The 13,821-nt window shown below is 50.8% G+C and overlaps 1 protein-coding gene across 1 annotated transcript in view; it reads right to left on the bottom strand.

Annotated features, from left to right (window-relative positions):
• The window catches only part of MED26 (mediator complex subunit 26), a 33,952-nt gene extending 23,334 nt beyond the window's left edge, over positions 1-10,618 (bottom strand). Inside the window, exon 1 of the mRNA XM_063112799.1 lies at positions 10,308-10,618. Coding sequence (XP_062968869.1) covers positions 10,308-10,379 — 72 coding nt within the window. The 5' untranslated portion in view covers positions 10,380-10,618. The remainder of the gene's footprint in view (positions 1-10,307) is intronic.
• Between the last annotated feature and the right edge of the window lie 3,203 nt (positions 10,619-13,821).

Consider the following 13,821-nt stretch of genomic DNA (forward strand, 5'->3'; position numbering starts at 1 on the left):
CCCAGGAGCTGCTGCCTTTCCCACCATGTGCAAGAAACCCGTGCGAGACACGCACGCACGCACGCACGCACACACGCGCGGTGTGGAGGACAAGAACCAAAAGTTTTCCTCTTGTTTCTCCCTACGCCAATTTCAATCCCAAACAGCAGTTTAAGCTCAGTGATGAGAAAAGGGAGAGGGTCCCAAGCACATGCAGGAGGAGCCCACAGAATACGTGGGGAGCCGAGGCCTGTGTCCTTCAGTGAGAAGTTAGGCTCCTGCACTCAGTGGGGGCGTTCGCTTGTCGACCAACCTTCCACCTGAGAATTTAAATGCCCAAGAAGCTCCTTTAAAATAGAAGTAAGGGTGAAGTACCCATCCACCAACCTTTTCCTGACAGACAAGGCTAAAGCTTAACAGGTGGCCTACTTCTGTTGCTGCCAGGCCACCAGCATCCAGCAAGAGCAGGACCCAACACCAACTTCAGGTGCTTGCTGAAGGCCCCCCAGGAATGCAGGGAGGGAAAAATGGAGACCACGAAGGAGAGATCACTTGACCCTACCCTCTCAGTTAACCTGAGGGAAGTAGCCAGGCCCGGAAATGCAGGCACCTGTTTCCCGTCACCCAGGTTAACCAGGGGGAGAGGAGACCCAACCAGACCTCTTTGTCCCCCCATCTAGGGCCCACAAGCCCAGAAAAGCTATAGCTCTTGCCTGGGTCACAGCGTGGCCTCCTTGTGACACAGGAGGACCAGGTGGGTTTAGGCGCTTGACCTCCCTAAACGCAGGCCCCACTCTAAGCAGTTACAAAGCACCCGGAGAGATGATCAGGTCAGGGAGAAAAACCAGCACTGTGGTGACTCTCCTCAGCCCAGGATGAGGTTTGGAGCTGCCACCCAGCCCGCATCTGTACTAAGACCACGTAACAGCAAGGTACCCGAGGGTGACTACAGGCAGATTCAGAGTCTGTGGTTCAACCAGAATGAGAAGGTACTCAGAACTCCATGCTGTGACCGCACGCCAGGCAAACCACCCCATCACTCACTCTAGACCTCACATTTCAGTTTCTCACACTTTGCCTGGGACCCAACTCTCCCAGGCCCAGCAGTAGGCACAACTATCTGATGGTGATCTTGCGGCAGAGAGGAGACTGAATCGGCACTCACCCAGGGACACTGGCCCCGCTAGCCCTTCTCCTGTTAAGAGGGCTGTGATGTCTCCTGAGGGCAACCCCTCTATTCTGGGCCTATTTCGGTGGAACGAACACCACACCCAGATCAAGGGGTAAACCAATCAACATAGCCTGCTAATTCAATCAAAACCCAGAGAAGGCCCAAGGAAATGCTCACCACAGCTTTTGGGAAAGAGTTGGGAGACATTCAACAAGGAGAAATCCTGAAGCTGTTGGGGTGGAAGAGAAGACATCCCACTGTGTGAGGGCACCACTACAGAAGGTAGAACAGAGGGATGGAGAAAAACCTACCCTCACCTCAGACTAGGCCTCTGAGTGACCACCAGCCCTTCTTCATTTAAAGCTCCTGCCCCAGCACAGTGCTAACCTCCATCTGGGGCTGTATGGGCCACAGAACTAGTAAAGGAAGTAAAGATAGGTGCTCTGGCGGCAACTAGTTAACAGAACAGCGAAGGAAACAGTGTGAACCAATCAGCCAAACGAGTAAACCGTTCTTGTGTATGTATCCACACAGCAGTATCCCAGGGCCCCCAGACAGCCAGCCTGCCAACTGCTTGCCTGAGCACCACCAAAGATGCACCCAGAAGGTAAATAAAGCTGGATGGAGTCTACCACAAATGGCTTTTAGGAATGCTGGCTCTGAGAGCAGGAGGGCTGCTAGCTACCACGGTAACTACCACGTCACCCTTTGGAAAGAGGATGTGGCCACCACCCCTCACCCTACAACTGAGGTGGGCCAGGGACCTGATGACAAGAGGGGGAACCCAAAACAAGCCATCAAGGGGACAAGAAGAAGCCAGCTCCCACTGTGTACATCAAGGCTGCCCAGAGAGCCATGTGTGACCAGGCATGTGGGGAGGGGACAGAGAAGAGTCTGCTGCTCATGTTGAAGATACAAGCAGGGCAGTGGGTCACCAGGGTCTGGAGGAGGGCTGCCAGGCCTGCCAGGCTCTGGTGCAGGCTTTGGTCACATGTACCTGAGTCCTCCCAGTAACTCACCGACTGCTGATGTCTGTGCCATAGAACCCCCCCACCAGAGGAAGGCCAGCCATGGCCAACCCCCTACAAAATCATACTGTGTATACAATACACGAGTGAGCAGGATCTCCACAGCAGCCAGGAAGCTGATCCACCAAGGGTGTGGCCTGGAGAAAGCAGCACCCGACTGTTGTCTGGCCACAGTAAATGAAACCCAGGGACCCACACTTCACGGACGAGGTGGCATTTGAACAGTGTCTGGAGACCATGGACAGGCAGGGATCTAAGATCTTCTCTGTCAACGGTGAAAAATGCCAGCCAGGAAAGAAAAATTAAAAGTGCCTCGCACCTCTCCCTCAGCCAGTTCACTAGAAAACAGAGCATTTCAGGTAAATCTTTCCTCCCAGCCCAGCATTAAAATGTACCACAAGCGAATCCAGCGTAAGGAGATGGACCAGGGAAGCAAAGGGGATGCCTGCGTTGCATGTACCCACTATCCTCTCATAGGTGACAGCAGGTGAGTGGGTTCCAATCCCAGCCTGATCCCTTCTACCTATGGGTCTAACTGAGCCTCAGTTTCCTCACTAGCACCTGCCTCTCAGGGTTGCAGTACAGATGAAATGTGTTTTGAATGCAGGTGAGGTGCTAAAACTGCCAGCACCTAGGACCACCTGCTCAGTAAGTGTTGGCAGCCAGTTCCAAAAATTGGCCCTTTTCACAGTAAGATTAACAAGGCTTTGGAGCACCCACAAGCTGTGAAAGTTCCAGATACTTGGGGAGTAACTCATGCTCTGCTATCAAGGAGTTTGCAATCCCGCAGAAAATGCGATCAACAAGACCTGTTATAAGCAGGAATATGAGGGAGACAGTCTTTAATTAAACCAGGAAAGGTTTTGGAAAAGAGAGAACAGTAGGGACAACAGGATGCTCCCAACCAGAGGCAGTGCAAAGACGGAATCCTGGGTGTCACACACATACAGGATACAGGTAAGGCCTGCTTTCAAATTTAAGTAGATGCTGTTTGGATAACAAGATAGAACTTCATTTCAAAGCACGACTAGATTAGGAGTAACTGTCCTTAAATTTTCTCAAAAACAGTTTCTCAAAGCACACCTGTGGTTATGTGGAAGTTCCTGAAAGTTTCTGACAATAAAACGGATCCTTACACAGAAAAAGGTTTAGAGCTACTAGGCTAGAATTTAGAGGGAAAGCTTGTAGGAATTGGGAAGGGAAGGTCAACTCAAAACGTTTGAAAACTCACATCACTTAAAACCACTTCACGTTTGTAAGGTTAAACTTTAGAAGATTAGTAGAGTTCAGCTTTCACTCTGGGCACTGCTTACGTGGGAAGTGGGAGACTGTCATCACTAAGCCCACCTGCTTCAGAGCCACCTAACACTGGATTCAGGCCCAGAGCTTCTGATTCCCTTGTCTGCAACACTGGCCAATCCACTTAACTCTCCTCACCCCTAAAATGAAGATGAAGTACCTGCCTCTAGGAGGAGTTCAGATGCTCCACATGGTACCTGGCACGTAGTGAGTGCTCAGTCAACAGCAGCTGTTCACCTCACACCACCGCTGCCTAGCGGAGGAGATTGCTGCTAGCACCTAGGAAATCAAGCCTAACTCTGTACTCAGGGGAAACCTTCTGAAGAGCCCCTTGAGACTTCCCAAGATTCTCCTCTAATGGATGAAGCCAGGAAGCTTTGATTCAATCTAGTAGCATTCAAAGGCCTTTAACCCCATCTGTCCGGAAGTCCTTGAGATGTGAATCCCCAGAGGGCAGCTAGCACATCACCTAACATGACCCTTCTCTTTTTATTACAATTTTTTTGGCGGCTGGCGGGTAAGGGGATCCAAACCCTTGACCTTATGTATTATCAACACCACACACTAACCAACTGAGCCAACCGGCCAACCGCTTCCTTCTCCTTTTTAACAGGTTCCACACGGAATCACAGCATCTCCGGGACTTGGAAGGTCACGGAGCCCAAAGGCCTAACGGGGGTGCCCAGGCATATCAGCATGCCCACATCACACGGTGGCCCTGGACCATCTTGAGCCAGCTCTGACAATAATCTAAAGCTTCCCTAAATTCAGCAAGCTCTCCTCCTAGAACTCCCACCTTCCCCACCCTAGGTTTGTCCCCGAAAGCCATACAGAGCAAACCTAACCCAGAGGGTACAACAGCACATGCCACCCCCAGATCATTCACGTCTTCTTGAGCCCAGATGCCCTCAATAGACTCACAGACAGAGCTGGATGTGGGCAAACTATTCAGTGACCCTCCAGCTATTCCTTCCAGCTCTCTGTTGCCGTCACACCAGAGACAAACCAAGAACTGACTGCCTGCACCTGACTGTAAAACTTTTCATTGTGAATACTGAAATGATGGAATATTCCAGAAAACTACTGCATGCTCTTAAGAATTCTGAACTACCTTCAGGTAAAACACAGAGGGAGAAAAAAAAAAAAAAAAAAAAAAAAAACACAGAGGGAACTGTTCCATTTGGACTTGAGAGCTGATCTCTCCCCGCCAACCCCAGATCATTCATGTGCACATTCTGTATCTGCTCTCCTCCCTCCGAGGCTCCAGGTCCCTTGAGGGCAGGGGCTGGACACCTTCAGGTCTGCATCCTCCGCACCCAGCATCATAAGCACTTGCTAGAAATGTCATTCAACTGCGGAGCCACCTTTTCCAGTTTCACCATGTTTCTCCACACACAGCATGTAACAGTTGGGGACAGATGCAACCACATTGCTCCCAAGACCTGGACTCATTCAGAGAACACTTTTAAATACAGCATGCAGAATATCAGTAGCTCCTCCTTATGCAGGGAATGTTCCCCAGTTTGTGGAATGCCTATGTCAGGTTGACACATGTGGTCTGAGAAGGAAAAGGAGCAGTGATGGAAGGACGCGCCAAGCGTGGGCACTAGCAAGGCCACACTGAAAGTACACTGCCTGCACTGCCACCCGCTGGACCTCAAACTCAGCCACCCATCTGACACGCAGCCACCAGGCCCCAAAGGTACCAAGGAGACTCAGGACAGCCCATCACCAGGGGCTGAATAAAAGATAAAAGATAAAGCATAACTTGTCGTGACAAAGCATGCAGCTTTCAGGAGAAGATCTATAGTGGGAGAGTGTGCAGGAGACTTACCCACTGGACTGCAGTTGCCTGGAGGTCGGGCCAAGGCCAGCTCCAGTTTAACTGAGCAGATACTCACCAGGTATCAGAACGAAAGCACAGGCAGGCACAGCTAACCCTCCTTCACCTAACTCTGAGCTCTCACCCTCAAGGTGTGTGTCCTATCACACACAGCTGTGTCTCAAGCCCAAGAGCCAAGGTGACCATGGGTGCCTTTTTATATCTGTATCCAGGACAAAAGCCCCTTCCCAAAGGCTGATCTTGGACAGTCCTCCAAGCCTCTGGGACCTCCAGCTAAGACAACATACTCTGAGGACCACCTGGAAACATCCATGAGAACAAACTATAAAGTCTGCCTTCTGAGAGACAGAGCGAGTCACAAACAAGGACTTACTCCTGTTTCCCAAGTGACACTTATTACCTCCCTGTTTCCTGTAGTTATAAAATGCCACACTGCTCTTCTCATGCATCCTGGCCACAGTATATGAGCAAAGACAGGAATGTCACAGAATCTGGGCCACCGGCAGGAACAGGCAGTGGCCGCATGTTTAGGTTTCAAATCCTCTAGTAGATCACAAAGGGTCAGAATCAACAGTCTTCTGTCTTGCAACTTATACAATTCTTCTCTGCAGGATCAATAGCATTTAAAGTTAATATCAAAAGTGCTATAATGGTGAAGCAGAAAGTGAGGGAGAACACAAGACTGGTGAAAGTTCCACACTGGCTGGCAGTTGCCACCCAATAGTCCGGCCCGGGATTCTGTCTGTGATAAAGACCTTAAGATGTTTAAGAGAAGGCTGTCTAACATCATCACCCTATTAGATCTATCAAAGGTAAATCTAACCCAAGTTGAAATCTCATGTAAACTTCTGCGGGACAGAAGAGGCTCCCCACATCTTTTCTTACCAGCAAGAAGGCTGCTCCTCGTGCCTCTTCTGAAGCCATCTATCCATCTTTCAAAAGTAGTGTGAAGGTGCTGAGAGTTGGAAACACTGTCACTTAATAACTTTGGGTAAGTCCCTAACTTTAAGTCAGTCACCTCCCATTAAGTCAGTAAGAAACAAAAGCACCTTGTCCTCTCCTAGCCACAGGAGACACTCACTGAACAGCACCTATCACTAAGGCTGTTGGCTTCTGCACCTGCAAAAAGGGAAGACTGGCTTCAACCCACCTCCCTCTACAGGGCTGGCGAGAGGAGGCAGAACACTCTGTCAGGGTGCCACACAAACTAAAGTGTACATCGCCGTTTAGAATTTTGTTACTTGAGAAAGTTCATACAATACACCTTCCATGCACATTTATTTAAAACAAACATACAAATAAACAAATAAAATACAAAAAAGCCTTCTAGAATAATTCACATTAACCTCTGCTGTCCCTTGCAAATCTGATCCTGGATCTAGAAGGAGGTTTTCGGAGCACATTCACCAGTTCTCAGTCCCATTCTGCAGATGAGGAACCTGCAGGCCACTGAAGCTAAGCAATACCTTAACCTTCAGATTCCTAGGTGGGAAAATTATCCTTCTTGGGTGCATCTCTCTGCAGAGACCCTAGTCACCTCCCCTAAGTTCCTGATGTCCGCAGAACTGTGAGGAAAGGAGCTCCTGAGGAGGTTTCCTAGTCCAGAGCCTGACAGCTAGGAGGCATTACACAGGCATCCAGGGCTAGTTCAAAACCCTCTTCTCAACCTTCTCTGGCCTCTCCCTGCTCTGAACACAGGGACCCTCACCTGCATTTAGCAAACCCTGTTCTGTGTAGTTATTTAACTTTTCATGGGGATGCAGTATATCCCCCACTGTCTGTCAGACCATTTTTCTAAAAGCTAAGTTTGTTAACCATAACTTAACATTCACGTTCCTCACAGTTCTACAGAGATCTCAAGCCACGTTTCACTCTCCAAAGCTCTGCATTAGAATATTCTATAACTGATCTTCTGGGCATAGAGCAGTCAGGAGGGCTTCTTGGTAAAAGGAGACTCAAGTGCAGCTCTTCAGCCATAGGTCCAAAAAGATTCTAGGGTTCAGGCAGTTTAACCAGCACGTGGAAAGTGTGCCTAATGCTTCTGCTGTACAAGGAGAAGACAAGGATCGAAACATCCTCAAGAAGCCTGCATTCTACTTAGAAGGCAAAGCCCGTGCTTTCATGAAACCAACTATCCAGTGCAACGGAAACCTAATCTCCTGCTGAGGAGATTGTGCTTGGAAGGACTCATGATTATTTCTGCTCAAGAGCAAGACACAGTCCTCAACCTCACCCACAATGCAACGAGATGAAGTTTAGTTGGAACAATCAGGCGTACTCTGCACTTCGGAGAGATTTTCAAACACGCTGGGCTAAGGCACACCACGAAAAGAGTAAAGCTTCAAATGTGTGGAAAAAACTGTTAGTTGACTTTTGAAAAGAAGAGTAGAAGATTCACTTTATTACTGAATAGGTAGAAATTAACTCTGAGCCTGCTGTTATAAAAATTCAGATATTTCAGAGGCTGACATTTAGAGCAAAAAAATAACTTTGCTCTTAAGAACTCCTTTGTCAAGGATATAGTCAGCAAATGTTACTTTGTTACTTCCCTAACTTTTCAGAGACTGTGGATATCAGGTCAGCTGCTTGACACTGATTTTCAAGCAATAGTTAAGTTTGTTCACCATAATTGCATGCCCATAAAGGTAACCATTACATGACACAATTCTCTGTCGCTTCTCTCAGAAGAGGTTTAATTTTAGTGTCGGCTCTTCAACACTGTCCCCGTTTTTTTTTTCCATAAGCATATTAAATATGTGTCAACTAACTATCCAGTAGTGGAGATCATAATTGGGCAAGGCAGAGAAGAGAGCTGTGATCCAGCAATGCCCATGCTGGAGCCACCCTGCTCTCACCTGAGGCTACATCAGTCTGGGAGAAACTGCAGATGCACGGCCAGGCTGGGTTCTCATATCCTCTCAGTTGGCAACCTTGTCCAAAGCCGTACTCCTGTCAAATGGTTACCAGTGCTCATGCACAGCCGCTGACAAAAGCACCAATTAAAGGAGCCACTTTTCCCATTGCTTACAGTCAGAGACAATTTCCCAATTCCATCCACCACGCTTGCATTAGTAAGATTCAACCATATAGCTATCACTAGAGTCCCCCAAAATAAACTACACAAAATGTAAATTCCGTACCATGTAACGTAACCATGGGCCACGTGAATATAATATTTTTGTGCATGCTAAGATACACAAAACTAAGGTTTGTTCTCTCCTCTTGTCCCTTTTCTACTCCAAGGAACCCTTTAGATTGAACTTTACACAACACTGGAACCCCTGAGGTCACTGCCCCATCTAATGTCCACCCTCCTGACCACCTGTCAAAGTGAATCCTGATCCCAAAGCTCTTCTAGGTGACATTAAGCATCTGTGCTAATACCTCAGCATTCTCTCAAAAGGAAGAGAGCACATGGAATCCAAGAAATTATACTCTGGCTTCACAAAACATGCACAATTCACCAAGGCTATTTTGTCATGTCACTTGTTTTATCCTCTAATATTTCAGTCTTGGCATTGCAGTGGCACCAGTTACTGCAAAAATGACATTCTGGAAGATTTCGTATAGCTCGTGCCCACTCCACCCCCAAAGTCATAACAGAAATGTATATAACATGTACTAAAAACAATTACCATCAAGTCAATATTAATAGGACCCGAAGGCCAGGGATAAGAGAATTACTTATGATACAACAACCAGAGCCTTACAAAGATCATAACCCCTCAATCCCTACCAAAAGTGAACAAACCAATGTGAGTTACTCCAAAAATTCCAGAGTAAAGCACACTGCTGAAAGTGATTAGTCAAGCTCCTGCAAAGGAAAAGCAAAGCTCATACAGCGAGAGAATCCTGAGTTACCTCGCCAAACCCAAGTCCATTTTTTCTTCCATCCCCAGCTTATTAAAAAGCGATCTCGATGGCCACTTCCTGGTCTCCCTGCAAATACAGGAGGCTCACTTCATACCTGGATGCCACTGCATCTTCCTAGGGCCCTGCTCCGGCCACAGGGGAAAATAACTCCTACTGCCAACAAACGACTGGAGAAAATATTGAGAACACGATGAGTCTTCTCCCATTCGCACACGGAGGGGGGAGGGGAAAATCCTTCTGCAAACAGTAGCCTCCGAAAGGGACACCCTGGAGTTAACCCTGCCAGTCTAGGTCACAAACCACCAGGCTGAGGCCCCCCAGTTGGGGGAAAGAGACGACCGAAGCAAAGCTCTTGGGGGACCGAGAGAGAAAACAATCGCCTCTAACTCGCTACCAAAAACTGGGGCTCGGGCTTGGTCAGAGACGCAATGAGCACTCGGGCAGAAAAAGGCAACAGGGACGATCCCACCCGCTCCAAGATCGGCTTCCTTCAGCAGAGACCCCACGAGGGACTCGGCAAAGACATATCCAGTCACAGAACGGACAGGGAGTCTCCACGAGCCCTGGGCACCTGACTGGAGGCAAAGCAGGCCGGGGCTTCCCTCCGAAGCCAGCAAGGTGCTTCCAGCACAGAGAAGGGGGAAGGCGGACTTCCCTGATCACCGAGAAAACCGAGACAAGAGAGACACGAGCTCCCCGAGTCATACCCCGGACACCAGTTGCTTCTCAGCCTTTCTCTTTCCCCTCCCCCCGCCGGGAGGGCTTCCCGGGGGTCTCGGCTCCCAGAGGCAGAGCGAGGCAGGTGAGTACCGTTCGGTGCAGCAAGGGTCACAGAGCCGGAGGAGGAGGAAAGGAAACACTCCGGCCTTGGCCCCGGTCCGCTCCCTCCGCCCAGGCCGCGCGGAAGCCTCGGCCTCACGTACCGAACGCCGCCGGGCCGCCCGACCTGCCCCCGGCCCGAGCCCGGGGGACGAGAGGTGGGGATGGCAGCGGCCCTCGGGGGCAGGTGGGCGCCAGGCGGGTCCCTCGGAGTCCCACGGGCGAGGGGCGCAGGGGAGGGGGAGGGTCCCGGGCCCACGCGGCCTCCGTCCCGGCTCCCGCAGCGAATACCTACGTTGCTTTGGGGGTCGATGGCCTGCAGCAGCCGGTCCCTGATCTGCTGCGGAGACGCCGGAGCCGCTGTCATTGCCTGGGCGAGGCGGGGGGGAGAGGCCGGGCCGGCGGGCGGGCGGGCTGAGGCGAGGGACGGGGGTCACTCACTCGCCGGCCTCCGGGAGCGGAGCCGCATGTTCCCCGCGGCGCCGGGGGCAGGCGGGGGGCGCGCGGGGTGACGGAGAGGGGAGCAGGGGCTGGGGCTGGGACCCGCGCCGCCGCCACCACCGAAGGAGGAGGGGGAGCCGCCGGAGCCGCCGCAGCCGCTGCCGCCGCCACCTCGAGAACCAAACTCCAGTGAGCTGCCCCCGCGCGGAGCACTGTGGGTAACCCGCGCCGCACGCAGCGTCGGCGCCACGCTGAGGAGGTTGGGAGATGGGGGCGGGCGGAGACGCCGGGCCTGGGCGGGGCCGCGCGTGCGCCACGCCCCGCGCCTATGCGCACGCGCGCGCAGGCGCACTCAGCCGGCAGCGCCGCCCGGCCGAAGGAACCGTTGGGAGGCGGTTGGGTGGAGCAACGGCCGCAGCTGGAGAGGCCACGCCCCCGCCCGGGCCGGGGGTCCGGAGCTGTAGGACCGAAATGCCCGCGCGCCGAGTTCTTGAGCCTGGGCGCGCGGAGCGGCGAAGGTGGCGGGGGAGTCCCCTCGGTGAGGAGCGCCTGACCCGGCGCGTGACGGAGGGGACGGCAGTCGCGGGCGAGAGAGACTTCCAGGTTGCATGAGCCTGGGCTGCCGGGGCCGAGAGCGCCGGACGCTCCTGTTGTGAGGACGCTCGGGAAGGTCGTGGGGGGGACGCCACCGGCCATGCGCGTCCCGGGTCGCCGACACGGGAGACGGCCTAGCGCCTGTCGCGGGAGCCGCCGCCTCAGTTTGGAGAGCCGGAAAACCCAGGTTGCAAACCGGTGTCTACACCGCCGTTTCTCAACCTTGGCACCGGCGGCGTTTGGGCAGGTCACTCTCTGTCGCGGGCGCGTGCCGGTGCACTGCAGGATGCCGAGCAGCATCCCGGGCCTCCACCCGCCGGACGCCAGCTGCACCCCTCCCCCTAGCCTCCAGTCCCCGCCGACGTCGCCAGGGGGACAGTGGACCGCCCCCCCTGAGTACCCCTTCCACCCGGCTGTGCCTGGGGTGGGGATGCCGGAAAACCGGGACCCTCGTTCTGGGAGTCCAACATCTCAGGAAGGAGAAAACTGTAGGCCCAAGGTCGCCCGGAGTTTTAAGTCAAACCCAGAACTGCTGATGTCGTCTAGGGGCTCCCCCGCTTACCCCCCACCTCCTGGCCCCCTCTCTGGGAGCTCTGTTAGAAATGCTCTAGGACAAGAGATAGAGAAGAAGCTCAGTGGGTTACGAGCCGCAGCCTCCAGAAACACAACTTTTTTCGTTATTGCTACGGGAAGACCTAGACTTAAAACAGGAGGGAGACAGCTGATGGGGACCACGTGTGCGCCTTGGATCTGTGCGACACCTGTTTGTCTTGCATTTCGTCGTGCTTCCTGGAGGCATGTGTGTTTGTACAACGGCTCCTCCTGCACGTGGGTCTGGTAGCTTGCTGCACATGTGAAAAGTTTTACATCACTTGCAGGAGTAAATAAACACGGGCAAAATACTTCTCTTTAATTCGCTCGCTCCCTCCTAGAATGAGGTGCTTTGTGTACACGGTCCAAATTGGAAACCGGCCCATTTGGAGATTATTCTTTATCTCAGTTCAGATAAGCAAAATAAACAAGCCCAGACATATTCCGGTCCTGCCTCTTAATTTCTAACTCAGATGTACAATTTTTTTTTTTCAACCAAGCAAGGGTTGCATAGAAATAAATAATTTGCATGGATCCGATAATTTTTCTTTTTTTAACATCTGGAAGATCAATACTGGAATGGGTCAGGTAGTTTTAAGAAAAATTTGGAAAGCACTGAACCTTACCTGCTTTGTTTAAGAAGCATCAGCATGACTGAGTTCCACAAGGCTTGTTTTGGTATCCCCAGTAGATAGAAAAGTACTTAGTATTTGTGGAATAAGTGAATGAGTGTTTCATCAAATACATGGCAGCTGAATACACACACCCAGACTACATGTACGCATTTCAGTTCCACAGATCTGGTACACCATGGGCCTCAAATATTTCTTGAAGGAAATATTTTATAAAATATAAAAACTATATACACATGAGGATACACATAAACAGAGATACATATATAGTTTTATTACACATTTAAAAGGGTGCTTGTAATGGTAAAGACTCAATCAGTGGCTGATTTAATCACCACGAAGTCTTGGAAATGTTAACAGCTTCTCTTAGGTCCAGAGTAGATGATGCAGTTCACCTAGCCAACCAGATTCTGCTTCCAGGAAGAGATACTTGAAATGGCTCCGATCAGTTACGCAAAGATGGGGTGTGAGGTTCCTGTGGATTGAATGTCCCCCCAAAACCCACTGAAGCTTGACTCACATTGTAACAGTGCTAAGAGGGAGGGAAATCTACTCATGGTAATTGAAAGGTGAGGCCTTTGGGAGGTGATTAGATTGTGAGGACTGTGCCTTTGTGAATGGATGGATCCGTTCATGGAATAATGGGCATGGTTCTGATGGCTTTATAAGGAGAGCAAGTCAGAAGGTTGGCTTACTCTCTTGCTCAGCTCATTTCTCTTGCCATTTGACACCATGAATTGCTGTAGAGTCAACATCCAGAAGAAGGCCCTCACCAGATATACCCCATGGACTTTGGACCTCCCAGACACTGAAACTGTAAGAAAGGAATTTCATTTCTTTATACGTTACCCAGTTTCAGGTATTCTGTTACAAGCAACAGAAACAGACTAATACAGAGGTAAATCCTCTTGCTGTAATGGTTCTTTCCCAATGACAGGTCCGTTAAATTATTTAGGTACAGACAGCACTGGCCCCACTGTCCTGAGAAGACGTTCTTTTGTGCTTGGAATGCCCTTGGAAAAGCTGCCTCACCTCTTAGCAAGGGAGCCCCCAAGGAGAAACAGAGGAAGTGACTGAGTCCATGACATGCTCTGGTCAAGGAAGAGGCAGGGAGGTTAGTTTGAGGAGGCCAAATGCAGAGCTTCTTCAGCGAAGCTTGGCAGTGAAGGAGTAAGATTTTCTCCCCTGACCAACTGCTAAGGCCCAAGCAGGAACCTGACATGCAAGGACACAGAAGACAGAAGTGAGCATGCCAGGGCCAGTCTCAACAGTGACACCATGCAGAGGCAAGGAGCAACAGCAGGAGCCACATTTACTCTAGAAGTGAAAAGCAGCTGAGCCCCTCTAGACACAGTAAGCCCTTGGGAGTCAGGCAATTTAAAGGAGAGGAAGTTACCAGACTTAATCTAATATGGGATGTCAAGGCTCCAGTGATTAACCGGAAAAATAAATGTGACAAGATCAACTGCCTCACACCCATGATGCTTGCTCTGAGTTTTAACAGTCTGGTAGGAATTTTTTAAAAAACCCTTTCTTATATATTAACTCATT

Source organism: Cynocephalus volans, chromosome 10 (assembly GCF_027409185.1).
Source record: "Cynocephalus volans isolate mCynVol1 chromosome 10, mCynVol1.pri, whole genome shotgun sequence".
In the NCBI taxonomy this organism is placed as follows: domain Eukaryota; kingdom Metazoa; phylum Chordata; class Mammalia; order Dermoptera; family Cynocephalidae; genus Cynocephalus; species Cynocephalus volans.